A 19,817-nucleotide genomic window follows, 5' to 3' on the forward strand; every position below is an offset into this window, starting at 1 on the left:
CCGCCGTGTGCAGTATAATATGTGTCCGCGTGCGCGAGCAGCTCTCAGTCCCGGAGCAGCATCCGTCGTGGCAGCAGCAGAAGCACGAGGAGCGCCACCGGGGTTACGGTGCACAGAAGTTTCAATCTCCGCTGCTTTGCTGAGCGCTTTGCTGAGCTTTTCCTATTCAAATAGCGAACACTCCAGGACCCTTCACACGAATGATTGCTCCTCAACATATACCGTTGTTTTAACTTGTTAATTTGACATTCCTCTGGAAATCTACGAAAGCCAAAGGATTATCCGCATCCAGAAGCCGTTTCGTCAGTTTAATATGGAAAAATGTCATTCTTCATATTCGTTACGGCTGCAGGGATTTTAATACAGTTGTTGTGGCAAGTTTAATCCAGATGTTGTGTGATGGCAGGATATCACCAGCTTTAAGTGCTCAGCCCTCATTAAGGTATGCAAAACCAAACTATAAAATACTTGTGTGGTTCTTATTATTCTTATTAAGAACAGTCTGCCGTTCTTCATTTATTTTTAATACAGTAACATTTTACATAGCATAATGATATGACATTGTAATATTATATAATGCTAAATTTGAGATTATGGATGTGGTATGGATACTGCCATAGAAAGTGTCCTATCAACATTTTATTCAATTTATTCCTTATTATTTTAGACTAAAACTTTCCTATTTGTAATGCATTTTAAATTTGTAGGTAACACTCTTAACAGTGTATTTTCATCCCTTGCCTCTTCTCTTACAGTAACCATGGCTTACACCGGAGCTCAGAAGACTTTGAAGAGCGATAAGTTAGATGAAGCTCAAGCTCTGGCCAAAAGCTGTGCAGGCAGGCCGGACTTTCTCCCCTGTGATGGACTGTCCATCTGCGCGACACACAGCCACGGAAAGTGTTTCAAACTGCACTGGTGCTGCCATTTGGGCTGGTGTCACTGTAAGTGGTCAACTTCAGACATGCAAATATATTCTGTTCCAATCTATTCTATTCTAAATACATCACCTCATAATACAAAAAGTATCCTCTACTCTGAAATGGGTAGTAAAATAAATATCATACACACACACACACACACACACACATAACTAAAAAAACTAGGTTATAGTAAATACATGTACAATATTTAATTTCTTCACTATTTAAATGAATCTAGGATTTTAAATATGACATTTATTTGATAAATACTATGTGGTGTTTTTATGATCGCACAACCTATTTTCGGTATTCACTGTCACAGTTGCTTTGGAAACATTTATGTGCTTGTGCTGTCATAAGAAACTGCTGTCTGGTGTCGCTTGGATGCTTTTTAAGCATTATATGACTTCAGATGTACCTGAGCAAAAGCTTGAGAATTTCTTAGTAAGCAAGATTTGTCAGCCATGAATATCTCCCCTGCAAATCTAGTGTGAGGGTTAACCTTACCCCACCTGAACCTTGAAGCCACCTCTATATTCTCCAGCCGTTAGCTTGACGTGACCCTGAATCCACCAGTCATCAGCGTATACACAGGAAGAAGCTGCTCCGCTCCTTTAGCAGGATGTGTTCTTCTTCTAGCTCACGTCCCTCTGACTGAGTTCAACTCCTGAGTGACTGTAAAAGCTTTCATTGTGTTTAAAGGAGGTAAATGTCAGTGTGAGGCCTTTAGAACGGTGTGAACTGATCAAACTATATTTAATACCCTATCATGACACTTCCGTCAAGGGAACTGAACTTTATTGGGTTCAGCCGTCAAATAATAAAGGAATATTATCCCCGGTGTCCCTCAAGAGTAGTTTTTTATTTTTATTTTTTATTGACCTCATCCTTTTCTAGCTTATTTTCGGAGATACTGGCCAGTCCTATGTTTGTGATTACTTATACAAGAAGAAAGGGTAGTCTATTTATTTGAGCAATAATATATTGTCTGTTTTAATCATCAATTCCCACTCTCTGCATGCACAATGTAATACTGGTCTACAAGTTCAGTTATGCATCTTCTATTTTATGACTAATTAATCATTATTTGCACGCATTGTGATAATGTAATAGTTTTTACCTTTCGTTAATGTACACATTAGATTTGAAGTTGCAAAATAATGAACTTGGACTAAAGAATGGTGGGAGACACTTATCTGTGCACATGATGACAGCTTTAAACTAACATCATTGCAATAGAGACAAAGAATTATGTTAATGCATGCTCATGGGCCAGCAGCACACTTGCCCTTGATATAACTACTGACTGGTGCGCCATTGTGAGAAGCACTAAATGTATCATAAAATTACAAACACAGAATGCTCACCCCATATATATTGTTTAGAATGCCTGTTCTGTTAAATAATTCATGGCTGGAGATCCTGTTGCATAGCTGTGTTGCAGACCTTTGAAATCACACCTAGCACAAATGGTGACTGCTATTCGCAACCCCACGATTAGCTCATTAGCAGGTGGTGGAGCACTGTTATCATTTTACAACAGATCTTCAGATCCTTCGCTAAATTGGAGAGGTACACTACAGTTTAAAAGCTTGGCGTAAGATTTTGTTTTTCGGAAATAAATGAATACTTTTATTCCACAAGGATGCATTAAACTGATCAAAAGTGTCAGTAAAGAAATGTTCAATCCTACCAAAGATTTCTGTTTCAAATAAATGCTGTTGTTTTGAACTTTGAAATCAGCATATTAGAATGATTTCTGAAGGGTAATGTGACACTGAAGACTGGAGTAATGTCTGCTGAAAATTTTGCTTTGCATCACAGGAATAAATGTTTACATTTTAAAATATATTCAAATAGAAAACCATTCATTTTAAATTGTAATAATATTTCACAGTATTATTATATTTACTGTATTTTTTTTATCAAATAAATGCAGCCTTGGTGAGCATAAGACAAGTTTCTTTTAAAAAATCATTTAAAGAATCTTACTGACCCCACTGAATAAATATTGAGTTTGTGCTCAATGGCAAAAAAAAAGTAAATCCTCTAAATCCTTCCGTATGCAATTCTGTTTCTAGTGTAGAAACCGTCTTTATTGTGTCTTACCTCTTCTTAGGGTGCAATGAGAGCCCCAATGGGACATTGCTATGCTATAATGTACATTGTGATGAGTTACTCTACTACTCAAGATACCATCAGCTTTGCTCATCTGTGCTTGGGTTTGCAAGCATCCAGTTGTACTCTGAGCAAACCCAGGGCTGTGGTGAGAGAGCAGAAGCTGTAAGAGTGGCGTCTGTGCTTCAGGTGTGTACGTGCTGCTCAGTGATGTTATTTGGCCGTGTGTGAAACTAGAGAATGAAGCGTTATGTTTCTGGCGCTGTGCCTGCAGCTCCAGCTATGATACACTGATTTCCTCTGTGAGCTCTGTTCTGGCTTGGAGATCTGGTCCTTTGTCCAACAGATTTATAAAAACAAAGTACCGAAAGAAGTCTGTAAATAAATGGCAAACTGTACAAGTGGAGCCTCTATTGTTGATTGCACATGAGAAAAGTACAGCAAAATTATTATTGTTATTATTGTTGTTATTCACCACCCCTGCAATTTGCTTCATTTGCACTTTTCACAGGACAAGTTTGGAATCTCATTAGAATGTAATGAGTTTGTTTTGCTTTTGTAATTTCTTTGTTATCATTGCTTTTGTTGGCAAGATATGTTTATTAAATGGTTAGTTCACCCAAAAAGGAAAATTCTATCAATAATTCCTGAAATAATTCCATTCCAAACCCGTAAGACCACAAAGAAAACAAAAATAGCAACTTTATTCCACAATTTCTTCCCTTACATGTTGCGTTGACAAGAGCACCACAACACATGCATGAGTTAAGATCTAGTCATGAATATATCACTGAAGTCATATCAAATCTCAGGGCTGCAATAATTAAATGCTTATACACTTAAAGGGGGGGTGAAATGCTATTTCATGCATACTGAGTTTTTTACACTGTTAAAGAGCTGGATTCCCATACTAAACATGGACAAAGTTTCAAAAATTAAGTTGTACATTTGAAGGAGTATTTTGTTCCCAAAATACTCCTTCCGGTTTGTCACAAGTTTCGGAAAGTTTTTTTCGAGTATGGCTCAGTGTGACGCTAGATGGAGGCCCAGTTTGACGCTGGATTTGCGTATCGTTTATTTCTTAAGGATGATGCAATCCCAAGGAAAAAGGGTCACGATCGTGTGTTGGAACCGCAGGCGGTGAGTAAAACTGCTTCAAATATCTCTGCCTCCTTGTTAGTGCGTCCCCTCCCATGACAGAGACCCGGGTTCGAGTCCCGCTCGGAGCGAGTCGTTGCTGCTGCTACTCTCGTTCAGTTTCAGCCTCTGGATCTGATTCTGTATCATAAATAAACGGCTGAATCTGATTGTTAGCCATGGTTTGTTTTGGATGATGGGTTTTCCCTCACGGTAATGTCACAGCTTCCACATGCTCTCAACGCAAAAGCCTATTCGCGCTCGTGATTCTTTAGCTCTGCCCACACGTCACGCCTCCAGTCGGTCGTGTTTTTCCGGGAAAAATCGGTACAGACTATCTTTCTCTTATGAATATAATAAAACTAAAGACTTTTTGGATTTATGAAGGATGCAGTACTACTCTATATGTACTCAAGATTAACAGGATATTGAGTGAAAACGAGCATTTCACCCCCCCCTTTAAAAAGGTACAAAGTTGTCACTGGGACAGAACTCTAAAGTACAAAATCCTTTGTACACATCTTTGTACCTTATTTACTCCTAAATGGAACATATTTATGGTGGCTGAGAGAGCTCAATTGGCTGCAACTAAAGAAAACACCAACAAATAGAAAAGCAGGTCCAAGAAAACATCTTCATTAATTTGACAGCACATGCTGCAAATATTCAAAATACAGAAATGTGCTTCATATACACACGACGTGACCAAATAAATAAAAGCATTGTAGCGCAGACCACAGAAAAGGGAAACTTGTAAAAACTGGTTTGAAAGATTTTTAAAAGGTAAACCATTCTTGTCTCTGTTTAAACTATAAAAACATAATTTGTGAAAATGGTAACGACATGTGTATTACATGTTCAAGTCTATAGGTATGTACTAGTTCTTTTTTTACAAAGTGGCATCGCCATCTACTTGGCCTGGCATGCAAAATACAACGTTTTATTAATTTTTGCTGCTCTGTTTGATAAGGGAGTTATTTGTTACTTGGAATTCTTTGGAATAATTGAATAATATATTATATTAATATTATTATTATTATATTTTTTATTACACTTTAATACACAAATTCTGGATAAGCTACTCTCATGCTGTTTTAAAATGTAGTTTAGTTATGCTACTTTTAGTTAGTTAAAACCTGGCACGATCATCTGTTTGCAGCCCCAAACACAAGATATTTGACAGCTGCTGTCTTATACTTGTCCCCTATAAATACATTATTGGGAAGTAAATGGGATGGATGGGGCTACTGTCATATGTTATCTCTGTAGATCTGACTTCTTTATAATTCAGAGGATGCTTTTTTGAAAAAGAAAGACGGAGATTGAGCATGTGAAAAACTCTTAGACAAAGAGACATGAGACAAGAGACTTTCTGTGAAAGGCCATGAGCGAGTGAGTGGATGTTTATCTGGGCCTTAGATAACGGGGATTAGTGTTGTCAAAGCTGTCCTGATCACACCCCAGCTGAATTCTACCAGATGCGTGGAATCGAATGGAAACCAGCTGTATGGTGCTTTCTGTCCCACCCTCTCTGGACTTTTCTTTTTGACGATTTTTCAACAAGGGGCCTGCTGAAACACAAAACGAAAAATGGGACAAAAAATATACCCCTTGATCAAACTTTTGATAAACAGTAGTTCTCTCAAATTCCCATCTGTAATATTCCCAATATGATTCAAAGGGGCCATTCGTGAAAACCAACATTTTTCTTTTCAATTTTTATATGTATTTAAGAAAAAGCTGCAAAGAGGGGTGATTGACATCAAAACCATGAGCACATTTACATATGACCACCAGAATTCAGGGTGAAAATTTTAATAAAACACTTCCAGCTCTAAAGTTTTAAATCTGAAAATGTACTTTAATGGTAAACAGTGCAGAAAGCTGTCCGGCCAATTATGTAAAAAGTATTCAAACAAATTTATGATACATCTACATTATATACAGCTATTTTTGTATTTCATGCTGATTTGATTGTATAATTAATAATTAACCGACAGATCAATAGAGGTCATTTATGTGTAGAAGTATTAAAGCTACAGTAACAGAGATTCAACAAAAAGAAAACAAAAATGAAAACAAAATGGAATCTGGATTCTTTTGGTGCAAGAAATGTTGCCTTACATTCTTAGTTGTTTATGATAAATATAAATTGCTACAAAATTACATAAGCCCCATTAATTCATTCTAAAAGACGTATTGCTGAACTGTAATATCACCACAGTGGATCATTTTTTATTTTATTATTATTCTTTATCTTTAACTATTCTGAATGTACACAGGTTTTTATTATGTAATGAGATATGCTTCAGTGAATTACATTTGACAATTTTAGATTTTTGATCTCTCTTTTCTGACAGCAGATCCAGAGATACCTAGCAAAAGTGGTGTGTCCCAGTAGTTTTCATCGGCATGTAAGATGCACGCCACAGGTTTTTGGATAACTGTCTCTGTGTGAGATACTGATATTTGTTTTAATGAAAACAAAACAGATTGATTTGTAAATGATGATGACATTCAGACCAGAGGACTGGCACTAATACTGCAGTGCACTGCAAGAAACTACATAATGAAGCATCCTGTGAGTTTTAATGAAATGCAACTTGCCCCTTTTTCTGGATGCCTCAGTTATACTTAAAGGAACAGTTCACCCAAAAATAAACCACCAAGCCATTCAAGATTTAGATGAGTTTGTTTATCCGTTGGAACAGATTTAGAGAAATTTAGCATTACATCACCTGTACACCAATGGATCCTCTGTAGTGAATGGGTGCCGTCAGAATGAGAGTCCATACAGCTGAACAATAATCCACAAGTGATCAACATGTCTCCACTCCATTAATTATCATACTGTTAAGTGAAAAGCTTCATATTAGTAAGAAACAAATCCATCACTTCAAATGAGTCATATATACATAATATTGCTTTCTCCAGTGAAAAAGTCACCTCATATGAATCGAGAGAAACATGCATGGATCAAGCATGCCTTAATAGTTTATTTGTTTCTGGACTGGAGTCATGTGATGTTTTCATCAGCTGTTTGGAGTCTCATTCTGACGGCACCCATTCACTGCAGAGGATCCACTGGTGAGCAAGTGATGTAATGCTAAATTTTCAAAATCTGTTCCAAAGGAAAAACTAACTCATCAACATGATGTCTTGAGGGTGGGTACATTTTCAGCAAATTTTCATTTTTTCAGCAAATTAAACCATTCCTTTAAAGCTTTGCTACCTAAATATTCCCAAAGCCTCAGTTTAAATGTACTGCTTGCTCCAGTCTTGTTGAGGTAATAAAACTGTGATGCACAAATTAGTATGTGCTTTCTGAGACATCAAGGTACTAATCTCCTTTTACTCTGTCTGTACAGGTAAATATGTCTACCAGCCCATGACCAATGTTGCTCAGCTACCCAGCACACCTGTGCCGGCTGCTCCATCTGACTGCCCCGACACCATCGATCTGTCCATCTCACTGACTGAGCGATTCCTCCGCATCTCCCCCTGTTTCCTGCCTCCACCTTGTCCCGAATCTCCCAAATACTGCAACATTGCCGAACTGTTCATCGATGACTACATTGTCAAACGCATCAACGGCAAGATGTGCTATGTTCAGCGACCCCCAGTTCACACGGAGGCCCCTCCCACCCCGCCTCAGATAAAACCCGCCTCTCCGACACCACAGAAACAACACACTGAAGACAAGGAGACTGTTGAGGAGACTGTTAAAGGACCAAAAATGGGCCACTGCTCTTCGCCCTCCAGCTCCGAGGACTCAGGGATCAATGCGTTGGGAGGACACTATCTGGAGTCCTGTGAGGAAGAGTCTGAGGAAGAGGATGGACTTAGCACAGATGGACATTCCAGTCCAGGAAGTCTATGGGACCAGGATGAATGCACCCTACTGTCCCCTTCCAAATCCATTGTGGAGATTGTTGAAAATATTGAAACTACAGTGTGATATTTGTGTGGTCTCTCTATCTTTGTCTGACAAGATAAGCTCATTGTGTTAAAAGAAATATTGTATGTAGAGAAAAATGCTTTACCCATAAAGACACTGCTATATTTGCATTTGTCTTTAAGCTCTACACTTATTATTACACCCCAGATTGTTGTAAATTTGATGTTGATCGCAGTCCTTGATTATAAACCTGCACTATGGAAGACTTTTTGGATAGAAGTAAACCAAATACCATTACTGAGCGAGAATCAGAAATGTGTTCCTGGCTAACCTCAGTTCACTATAGTATGTCACAGTAAACTGTGGGTAATTTATGCTAAATAAATTGGGGAATTGGGGCTAATTTATTCTAAATGAATAATTTTATAGTCATGTTAGTAAATAGAAAATATGTCAGGCTACTATGGTGGCATAGCTGCTATTTTTTTCACATTTTTCAGATATTCATCTTGTACGATTTTTTCTTAGTATTAAATCTTTGAGTAGCTAGTAAGATATGGTGATAACATTCAACCATGTAACCTCAAACAATCAGAATGATCTGTGAAGAAGAGCAGTGTTGACTCACAACCAAAACTCTGTAAGCTTGCAATTTTATGTTTCCATCACTGATGGCGATAGAGAGGTTAACATTTTGTCGTGCAGGTTTGAGGAGAACAACAAAGAAATGACACTTCTTCACCTAAATCTTCTTTGCCACATTATAACTATCCAGCTGACCAGTGCAGAAAGTAAAATTCCCTTCTCAGAGAACATTTCATTCTCAATGAAGGAGTTGTTTTTCGTGTGTTTAGAGTGATCAGTGAGCAGAGTCTCAGTGATACTGAAAGCTGGCATCCGGTCAACCATCATCAAAGAGGAGGTCAGGGCTTAAAATATGCCATTTTTTATATCCTTTAAAAAGAGCAGAGTAACATACAAGGCAAGTTATATTTATACAGTACAATATGTTTGTTCCCTGGAAATCAAACACATAACCGTGCTATTGTTAACACTATACTCTACCAACAGAGCTATGGTAGCAGGTGCAATGAAGACATATTGGTCTTTCTTTAATCTGTCATGTTGCTTCTACAATATTTAGCTGGGTTCACTATTCCTATGAGTTTGGGAGAGGAAAAGGCTTTGGTGGTCTTTGATAATTTAATAGTCTCTTAAGTGCTGAATATGACTGGCCTTTCAAACCACAGACTTATGTAAGACCGTTCAGAGCCCTATGCAGTGCAGACATAATGCATTTTCATCAAGGCTAATCCTATTCCAAAACACAGAACATGAATAGGGCACATCATTAACATTGGATGCAAATTATATTCATGTTATTATAACTAATATTAGTCATAAATGTTCCTTGCAATCCTTCCCTTCAGTTATCCTTCCAGGTTTAATAAAAAGAAACAGGTGTCTTGATATAAAAGTTTATTTTAGGCCAAACGTGGCTGAAATGTTTTCAAAATGTCATGCTTGAAATGTTCTTGAAATCCACAAGTGTTTTTTTTTTTTTTTTTTTTAATTGACATGCTTTGTTTCAGGATACCCCATTTAAGGATAATTATGAATAATTATTGCAAATGAAAAGTTGCCCAGATGGAAATCAAGACACCTGCCAGATGGCACACTGCATCAAACTCACTAGATCTAGTTTAATGAACAGAGATGAGATGATTTACGCTGACCCTCAGTTTGATTGAACATTACTTCCTAAACTCAGATCAAACAATGGACAAATCTGAAGAAATTTGATAAGGTCATGCTATTTTAGTGCATCTAGCCATGTCACAAAATCAGCTTAGCCTGTTTAAAAAAAAAAAAAAAAAAAAAAACCACATTTATCTAAAATAGTTGTCTTTGAATCCCATCAGTGCATGGTGAAAAAAAAAATCATCTTTTTCAATTTCATGTTTGTAGAAAACATGAGTAATGCTTGCACCTTGGTGTTCTTGGTGATTGCCAGTGCACTGCTTTTACGTCTGTTAAGGCATTCTGTTTTAGTTTGTTTTTATGTCGTTGGGTGGTTGTTTTCCTCTAAATTTGATCGCTTAGAAAAGTTATTGCACTCCTTCCCTTAACATGCCACACAGTTTGAGGTATCATTCATGTTGATACCATAACATGCTGATGTTCATATCACAAGATGAAGCTTAAGTTATTACTTGACGTGAAGCACATTTCACTGCATTGACCAACAGAAAGCTGAAAGGTTTAAAAGTGATATCTTTAGGATTAGAGTTTTCCTCAGTCCCTAACCATAATAATTAGCAATAGTATTACTATTTGCCTTATTCTTATTATCAAATTCAAAAATTTCACTAATAAATGACCATCAGAAACAGCAAAGAATGTTTGTGAAGACAGGTCAAGGAACAGTCTTATTGCACTGCAGGCTGCTAAATCAAAAACAGAGGGTGTGATAAGCTTCAATCATTCCTCACAGGCTGTCAGGATACAGTAGATACTGATTGATTTCTTCTTGAGGTGCTTTCAAGTTTGAATAACACTTTTCTTAGACTGCATTTTTAAGACAGCACTTTAGTGCCACTCCATCTGCTCTCGTGTGACCATCTTTTATACAGAATCACCCCAAACATAAAAATTCTGTCTTTGTTTAATGACTTTGCCTCATTCAAAACCCCTCTTTCTTCTGTAGGACACAAAAAGAATTGTTTTGAAAAATGTTTATGCTGCTCCATATGACAAAAGCGTATAAAGAAAAAAAAAAAGCAGCATGGACATTCTTCAGAGCTTTTCCTTTTGTGTTCCATGAAGGAAAGAAAGACATACAGATATGAAATGACATGTTGTGTTGAGTAAATGCTGACAGAATTTACATTTTGCGGTGCACTACTCCTTTAATAAGGCAGAGAAAACACAAAGGCGATCTTAATTATGATTTGACATTTACTGCCCTCACTGGAAATCTGTGCTGCATAAAGAATCGAAAAAAGTCAAACAGCAGGTTCAAATTCTCTTGGTTTCCCAGAATCATTTTGAGTGTGTGCTTTTCAGCGTTTGAAAGATTCCTCAGAAAATATGAATATTTTAATACATAAGCCCACACTAGACTGAGCACACACACAGACTGAGTCAGCTCAATGAAACCACATGCACAGACGCATGCGCCGAATGACGTCTGTAACCCCATGAGCGGAAACTCCGCCGCTGAACATTCTTATTTTCAGAAGGACAATCTTATTTTTTCTTCGTTGAGGAATAATATCTCTCTGACTGAGGTAAATCAAACAATAACTGGATCGGGAACTCACCATTAGTTCACCTGATAAACAGCTGCCTCAGTCTGTGGTCCGTGTGCAGACCTCTGTGGGAGATCTGGGTTTGATAAGCTCCATAAATGTCTCTGAGTCACCCCGCCGAGCCCTCCGCTGCACACACCCTGTAAAATATTCATTGCTTTTTTCTTCTCCTCAAAGATTGTTTTTTTGGGGGGTTGTTGTTTTCTTCAACATGGCCCTGACTCCTCAGTCCACAGTCTATTCAGACATTCATTATACTAACTGTGCACAAACAGTGCTTTTTCAAGGAATAGAAATGCTGACAGGGTCGAATTCACAATGCAAATGAAGAGGAATACTATTGAAATTATAGGTGTGGATGTTGCGGAGGCAGAAAGGCTGAAATTGATATATTCAAATGTGCTTGATATGAATTGTATGAGGCACGTGTGTGTTTGATGGCTGGAAATAATTTATACCTTATGAATTAACACTAGCACAGACGCTTATTGTTCTGTATGTGTTATTAGCTCTCTTGGGTAGGAATACATGCATAATAGTGTGAGTCACAGGTATCTTCTTGTAAATGACTTCAGCGTTCATATGAGACTATGAATCTGATTAAGGTAATGGTTTTTAAGTGTCATGTCCTGTCTGCCTCTCTGTTCATTCAAACCTGAAGTGCTCTGATCTTGGAGCATTATGGATAAATGACTATGAAAGAAAATATCAACGGAAATACTGATGCTTTGATGCTTTTACTTTAATACATTTTAATAATCCACTTCAAATAATCTACTTGCATCCTGCCTCAAAATACATTTAAAAGAAATTTTTATATATATAAAAAATCACACAATTACTGCCAAAGCTACATGTAAAATAAATATGCATTGCCATTCAAGCCCAAAACTTCTTAAATTATTTTCAAAAGTTATTTTGGTTATAATACTCACTTACGGTATTACTAATTAATATGAAGTGGTTATCCATTATTCATGAAAATATTAATAATTCATATTCATGAGAATGTTTTTTTTTTTTTTCCTGACAAAAGTACTTTATTGTAATCTGTAATCAGTCCATATTCAAATTCAGTTTTTATTCCATTTATAGTGAAGCACTTGTGACAAATGAGGCACTCAATCTGTTAGAGAATAGCACGATAGTTATTCAGATTTCCATTGTTCTAAGTGCTTAACTGAAGATACCCAATCTAGGGAGATGAAAGTAGGATAAATATTGTGCTAGGCAGGCATAAGCAGTCTGTCATCACAAATATGGGGCAAAATATTCCATTCAGCTTTATGTACATTTTAGAAACCATCTCTTGTTTGCTACATAATTGCATTATGAAGAATAATGCAAAGTGTTTACTGTCATTGTTTAGTAGTCTTCACTTGGTTAAATTACCGAAAGCTTACATTTAAAATAAAAGCAGTCTCACTGTGTTCACCTCACACCCATGAACCAACAGCTACGGTAAAATTATTATGATATTAAAGGTTTTATTATTATTATTATTATTATTATTATTATTATTTTTGTTTTATTTTTTATTAAGAATTGTATTTATTTTAATTCATAAAAATGATTGTACTTTAAGAGGGTTTTGTAGGTTAGAATAGAGCACAAGTTGTAACTCTGACGGTTTTTACAATTTCACTATCTGACGCCCAGGGTTTCCCTATGCTGTGCATAATACATGTATTCATGGAAACACATTGCTTCGAAGCTGCACATTAAACCGTTAAAGGTAGAAGCAGCCATAAAGCATGGAAATGTAGAGTAGCCTCTATTTCACAGCTTCCTGACTCTCTCTTTCCTTCTCCCCCTCTCATTTCATCTTGCATCCAAAACTGAGCAATTTTCTCCTCTATTCAATATATGGAAATGAAATGGTAACAAAACCCAGCGGCCGTCGTCACACTGTCGAGGGAGTTGAATATGGCAGACTCATTTGTGTGTGAATGGCCGACCGTGTGGGAAGGGCTGGGCTGGCAAACACAACTCTGCTGCTGAAGTGCCATGTAAATGGGGCTGTGGATATGCAGATGGGGCTCAGCAGATGGTTTTCCACATCACAGGGATGTGTGCCATGCTGACCTGGAAAATGGCATGCCAGCGGTTTTCCCTCTCATCACCTCTCCACCCCCAGTCTATTATGAGAAAGAGCAGCATGTTCGCTGGCAGTGAATACTGATGGCTTTGTGCTGATAAGTGGAAGGCCATTGTGGCTGGATTATGGTTTTTGACAGATGTGCTATAAGTGCTTGTTTTGGTGATTTGGTTTGTGTGCTTTTATAGGTTGTCTGATGTGGGCTCAATCTGTGCTTTACAGCGCTGTTGTTCTTAAATGCCAAGCTTTTAATCAATGTACAGGCCAACAAATCTGTGTTTTTTTATTATTTATTTCCTCCTAGAGAAAGCAGTGAAATAGCAAGCAGTGAAGAAACTCTCTGAGCTTTTGTAATGAGAAGTTATTTTAGTTCAACCATTTTTCAGGGTCCTCTCCACTCTTTCACTGGAATAAATATGACAAATAAATGGGGGAAAAATGGTGATGTGTTTCTATCCTTAGTGATAGCAGTAAATAAAATAATTTTATAAATCTGTGAGACTAAATAATAAATAATATTACATAGTTATTCAAATATATAAGTAAACATCTTTTAAAAAATATTTTTTAATAATTGCATATATATCATGCGATTAGCAAAAATTTAATGAACACTAATGACTATCCTACAATAAAAATTATCTTAAAATAGTAGTACGATATATTAAATATATATTGAAATATTATGATTATGCAAATAATTATAAAAATATTATTATTTTTTTTAAATTGCATATGTATTGCATGAAAAAGACTAATGCGCCAGCTTTCTGAAGAAATCTGAAAAACAGTATCTGTTTGTTTCTGACTCATTGTCTTGTTCTGAATGGAACAAAAACTGTTCTATTCTCTCTAAGCACTGGCAAATCCACTTCTAATCAGTAAAACTTCCCATGGGACAGAGACAAAGTGTCTCTTGTTTGCTCTCTTGAATCCTGTCGAACACCTGCAAAACTCCAGGGGCAGTTGATGCAAGCCTATTTGAGCCATCACTGTTAATCCCACTGTTTCAAGAAGAATCCCATCAACACTGAAAGGGTGATGGATGGTCACTGTCTACCTCTCTATCTTTCCTCTCTCAGTTCTGACTAAAGATATCAGCAAAGTTTACTGACTTTGTAAATGGATGACAGTTCATGCTCTGTTCAGAAACTGTAGTTACTCATGCCCTCATTCTTTCATTAATTTAGGGAGCCATTAACTCTGAGGTTTTTTAGTTCTTTAATCTTCTAGGGAAATAAAAAGTTATTAAATTTGAGACACTGATCTCAATATTTATATAGTGCCAGTTTTGGTCTCTCAACTCTTCTACAAAATTTAACATTTGCATTTACTGCATCAATGAATTCAATGGCGAGGCTGTCATATAGAAAGGGGGGCATTTTTGTATTCATAATGCTTTTACATATCAAAGGAAATCTTGATATTTGTCATGTAACCATACCCTGAAAAGCACCTGAATGGTTTTATCTTTCAACAGACTTGTGTACGGTCCAGTTTTCAACATAACTGGATCAGATCATACAGAGTGCTAAAGGGGTGACGTGTTTTTGTAGGCCAAACCCCGTAAATGAGTCAGCATTTTATCTCTCCTGGTTCCATTGGCCCAAAGTAATTTGTTTTTTTTTTGAATGAGTTTTTGGTTAAATGCATGTAATAAGGTCTGTTAACACAAACTTAATATATCTTCATGTTTTACACTGCAGCATTAAAATAATTTTAATGCAAATAATGCAAAATAACTGAAGCACAATTTCTGTCCTAACCCTTTATGCCAATTTGGCTTCTCTGCTTGCGATCAGGTTGCCTCTTAACTCTGGGAAAGTTTTTTAGTCCAATGATCCAGTAAGTGACTGCATTCAAACAATCAGTCCAAAATATATATGTATATTTCATATGTATAATTTATCAGCTGCATATTAAGTAGTCTTATCACCCATTATATGAACATACACAGAAATGAAATACCTTTTCAACAAGTTGAAAATTTTTCAAAATTTTTCAAAATTTATCTTTGTCATGTGATACCCCAAGGTTCCATGTTGTAAATTAACATTGCAAAACTCAACATGCAAATTTAATGTCATTTTAAATAAACTAATTGTTAAAGTTTTAGGAGACGGATCAGAGAACTTGAAGGTGAGACTGGTTGTTGTTGTTTCTTTGTTTGTGTGTGTGTGTTGTAGATCATTCTACATACAAGATGGTGAAAACGCAAGCAAGCAGTTTGGTCTTAATTAGATGTTCTTCTACAGATCTGGCACTCTGCAAAATACTGTGCTTAGACAACAAACCATAATGAAGAATGAATGTGGTTAAAGAATGTGGGGAATGTTGGTATACTTTAAAACCCAGAAAAACAACAAAGATGAGAGATACCCAGTCAAAAAGCTGACAGAACTAAATAAATAAAATATATATAGAATGCTGTCTGTTCTCAGTCTGTAAGTACGTTTATTTATGTAAAGTATTTGCCACCGATGATTCAAACACGAGTTTTGAGCAGTGTAGAGTAGCGGTTCTCAGTTCCAGTCCTCACACCCCCTGCTCTGCACATTTTGTTTTTTTCTCTTACGGCTTCAGACGTTAGTTCTATTCAAACGTAAGTGCCCTGCGAAGTGGACATCACAGGATGTTCCGCCATGATTCTAGTTAGAAGCGAACGTATATATGTTCCATTCAAAGTGCATTGTGAGATGTGAATTTACATTGTATTTATATACAGAGGTATACTGTATGATGTCACACTTGTCCCTGTGTTAAGCACAAATCCATGAATGGATGTTCCGAAGTGAGGTAAACGTCAACAGATTTCCCCTACTGGATGCAACAAATGGCTCGTTTGTAATGGGTTTTATTTTTTTCTGTCTGGTCGCGCCGGTGTTCTGAGAGGGACATGCATCACAGTATGGTAAGGGACGTAACATTTCCATCACACGCTTGAGGCATTCGGCCAATCACAATGCACTGGATGGCTGTCCAATCAGTGCACATCTCGCTGTTCTGAATGGTGAGCTTTTTCAAAAAATTATGCGTTTCAGAAAGGTGGGACATAGAGGAGATACAATAATGTACACTATGTGGAAAATAATGTGTTTTTTAAACATTAAACCACATGAACACATTTCATTAGACCAAATAACGTTATTGTTAGAAGCATCATATGACCCCTTTAAAACATATCCTGGACCAGCTCTTCAGTCTCTTTCATCAAATTGTTAGTAACCATCTTTGCCAAGAGGGGTATTACTGATGTATCCTATAGCATGAAGGATTGTAAAATGAATTGCATGAGTTAACACGTAATGTTGACAGCCCTAATATATATATATATATATATATATATATATATATATATATATATATATATATATATATATTAGTGCTGTCAAACTATTTATCATGATAAATTGCATCCAAAATTAATTAATTGCATCCAATTTTATGTTTGTATTTACATAATAAATATATACAGTACACACATGTTTTAAAAAAAAACCTTTTGACAGCAATAATTTATATATAAGTTTTAACTCTTCATCACTGGCTATTCAGACCCTGTTACACAATCTTTATTTATCATCAATTCACTGTCAAAAACTGGAGATCAAAAGCTCACCCTCTCCGAATTTCCACTTGGTGTCTAATCCATTTCTGAATACAATCACAGTAATCCCACAGAGATATTCTGATGTTGTTTCGACTGGCCAAAGACTCTTCGTGCTTCACAGATTCCAGATGGATGTCACTGTGGTGATTAGACTCTGCAGGATCAGGGTACTGTGATCGTGGAGAGAGTTATCGGAAAAGAGGCTGAAGTTTTAACCGAACAAAACTGCATGTCAAGATATAATGAGGTCAGTTTTTAGAGAATGGATTTTAAAGGGTTTTTTTTTTAATTCTTCCAAATGTGTGCTTTGCTTTGATTGATATATCAGTTTGAAGGACTTAATAGAGTAAAATTGCATGTCAGCTTGTAATAAAATGTAAGGACACTGTAAATCTTTGATTGATGCACCAGCATGAAGAAGATAATTTTTTAAGTATTAATTTCAGCTCTTAATATTCTTTAGATATCAAAATTTAATTTGAAAGTGAACCATCCCTTTAAAGCGTACTGTCTTTTTTGTCAGATTTTTAATGTTCTTTTTTTATGTTGTAATTTACCTCATAGCTAGCTGTTTTGACTTTTTCAATATGAGAGGAATTAGCTTTTTTTTTTTTTTTTGTGCTGATGCTCAACCAAGTATAGCAATATTTGAGGAAGTCAACCAATCCCTGTCTGTGCATATTACACAAGGACAGGAAAAACTTTCTTTATAATGGCACTTTCTGTTTACTGGCACAATCTCACGGTTCATCACTTTCTGTACAAATTATCCACAAACCTTAACTTGACATCTGTCTGGACATCTGTTTCAGCACATGCCCCTTAATTCAGTAAGTAACTGGGGGAACAGAAAGTGGTTTGATTGCTCTAACCATATGTGTCCATTGGCACAGAAAGAACATATTACATATTTCTTTAGGGGAACTGAACAACAGTGAAGTGAGGCCAGTGATGAGAGCATCAAAACATTAAACATTCTAAAAACTTTATGCAAATGAGATGAAAAACTCTCTCTCTCTCTTTCTTTATATATACAGTGGGGATCGAAAGTTTGGGCACCCCTTGCAGAATCTGTGAAAATATGAGTAATTTTAAAAAAATAAGAGAGATCATACTAAATGCATGTTATTTTTTATTTAGTACTGTCCTGAGTAATAGATTGTACATAAAAGATATTAACATTTAGTCCACAAGACAAAAGAATTGCTGAAATTATTAAAATAACCCCACTCAAAAGTTTGGGAACCCTTGGTTCTTAATACTGTGTTCTGTTACCTGATGATCCTCGACTGTCTTTCTGTTTTGTGATGGTTGTGCATGAGTCCCTTGTTTGTTCTGAACAGTTAAACTGAGCAGCGTTCTTCAGAAAAATCTTTAAGCTCCTGCAGATTCTTCAGTTTTCCAGCATCTTTGAACCCTTTCCAGCAGTGACTTTATGATTTTGAGATACATCTTTTCAGACTGAGGACATTTGAGGGACTCAAACACAACTATTTAAAAAGATTCAAACATTCACTGATGCTCCAGAAGGAAACAAGATGCATTAAGAGCTGGGGGGTGAAAACTTTTGAACACGATGAAGATGGCCAAATTTGTCTTATTTTGTTGAAATATATTTTTTTCCATTTAGTTCTGCCCTTCGTAAGCAACAGAAGATACTTGTATGTTTCCCGGTACACAAATTAAGTACAATTTACATTGATCTTCAAATTCCAAAAGTTTTCACCCCCCAGCTCTTAATGCATCTTGTTTCCTTCTGGAGCATCAGTGAATGTTTGAATCTTTTTAAATAGTTGTGTTTGAGTCCCTTAAATGTCCTCAGTGTGATAAGATGTAACTCAAAATCATAAAGTCACTGCTGGAAAGGGTTCAAATATGCAAAGATGCTGGAAAACTGAAGAATCTGCAGGACCTTAAAGATTTTTCTGAAGAACGCTGCTTAGTTTAACTGTTCAGAACAAACAAGGGACTCATGCACAACCATCACAAAACAGAAAGACAGTCGAGGATCATCAGGTAACAGAACACAGTACTAAGAACCAAGGGTTCCCAAACTTTTGAGTGGGGTTATTTTAATAATTTCAGCAATTTTTTTGTCTTGTGGACTAAATGTTAATATCTTTTATGTACAATATCTTACTCAGGACAGTATTAAATAAAATATAACATGCATTTAGTATGATCTCTCTTATTTTTTTAAAATTACTCATATTTTCACAGATTCTGCATGGGGGGTCCAAACTTTCGATCCCCACTGTATATACATACATAACAATACATAAAAAAATCCTAGTTAAGTCAGATTTTAGATGCAGTAATTGTTGATATGGTTGTGCCTGGTAAACAAAGGTGTATTAAAATGACATACAGGTACATCAAAAAAATTAGAATATCATCAAAAAGGTCTTTATTTTTTGTAATTTAATAAAAAAAAAGCAAACTTTCTTATATTCTTGATTCATTGCACACAAACTGAAATATTTCAAGATTTTTTTGTTTTGATTCTGATGGTTACAACTTACACCTTAGGAAAATAAAATATTCAGTATCTCAAAAAATTTAAATATTCCATTTTGAGCTTGATTTGTTTGATTAATTTTGAGTATAAATACTGGGTACCTCTTGGGCTAGTTTAGAACATGCAACCACAATTATGGGAAAGACTACCGGCTTGACAGTTGTCCAGAAGAAGTTCATCAACACCCTCCACAAGGAGGGCAAG

General features: G+C 36.3%; 1 protein-coding gene across 1 annotated transcript; it reads left to right on the forward strand.

The window, feature by feature from the left end:
* The first annotated feature begins 51 nt into the window (after positions 1-51).
* LOC128019654 (UPF0524 protein C3orf70 homolog B) lies at positions 52-8,479 on the forward strand. Its single transcript, XM_052605757.1, has 3 exons — positions 52-442; positions 756-944; positions 7,547-8,479. The coding sequence occupies exons 2-3, from the start codon at positions 761-763 to the stop codon at positions 8,134-8,136; spliced, it is 774 nt and encodes a 257-aa protein (XP_052461717.1). The 5' UTR covers positions 52-442; positions 756-760; the 3' UTR covers positions 8,137-8,479.
* Positions 8,480-19,817: the final 11,338 nt, after the last annotated feature.

The sequence above is a fragment of the Carassius gibelio genome, chromosome A9, assembly GCF_023724105.1.
Source record: "Carassius gibelio isolate Cgi1373 ecotype wild population from Czech Republic chromosome A9, carGib1.2-hapl.c, whole genome shotgun sequence".
Lineage (NCBI taxonomy): Eukaryota > Metazoa > Chordata > Actinopteri > Cypriniformes > Cyprinidae > Carassius > Carassius gibelio.

Bases quoted from the DNA above. Each gene is read 5' to 3' on its own strand.
- LOC128019654 (XM_052605757.1), top strand. From the start codon at position 761: ATGGCTTACACCGGAGCTCAGAAGACTTTGAAGAGCGATAAGTTAGAT. The intron at 945-7,546 runs GTAAGTGGTCAA...CTGTCTGTACAG, and splicing joins CCATTTGGGCTGGTGTCACT to GTAAATATGTCTACCAGCCC.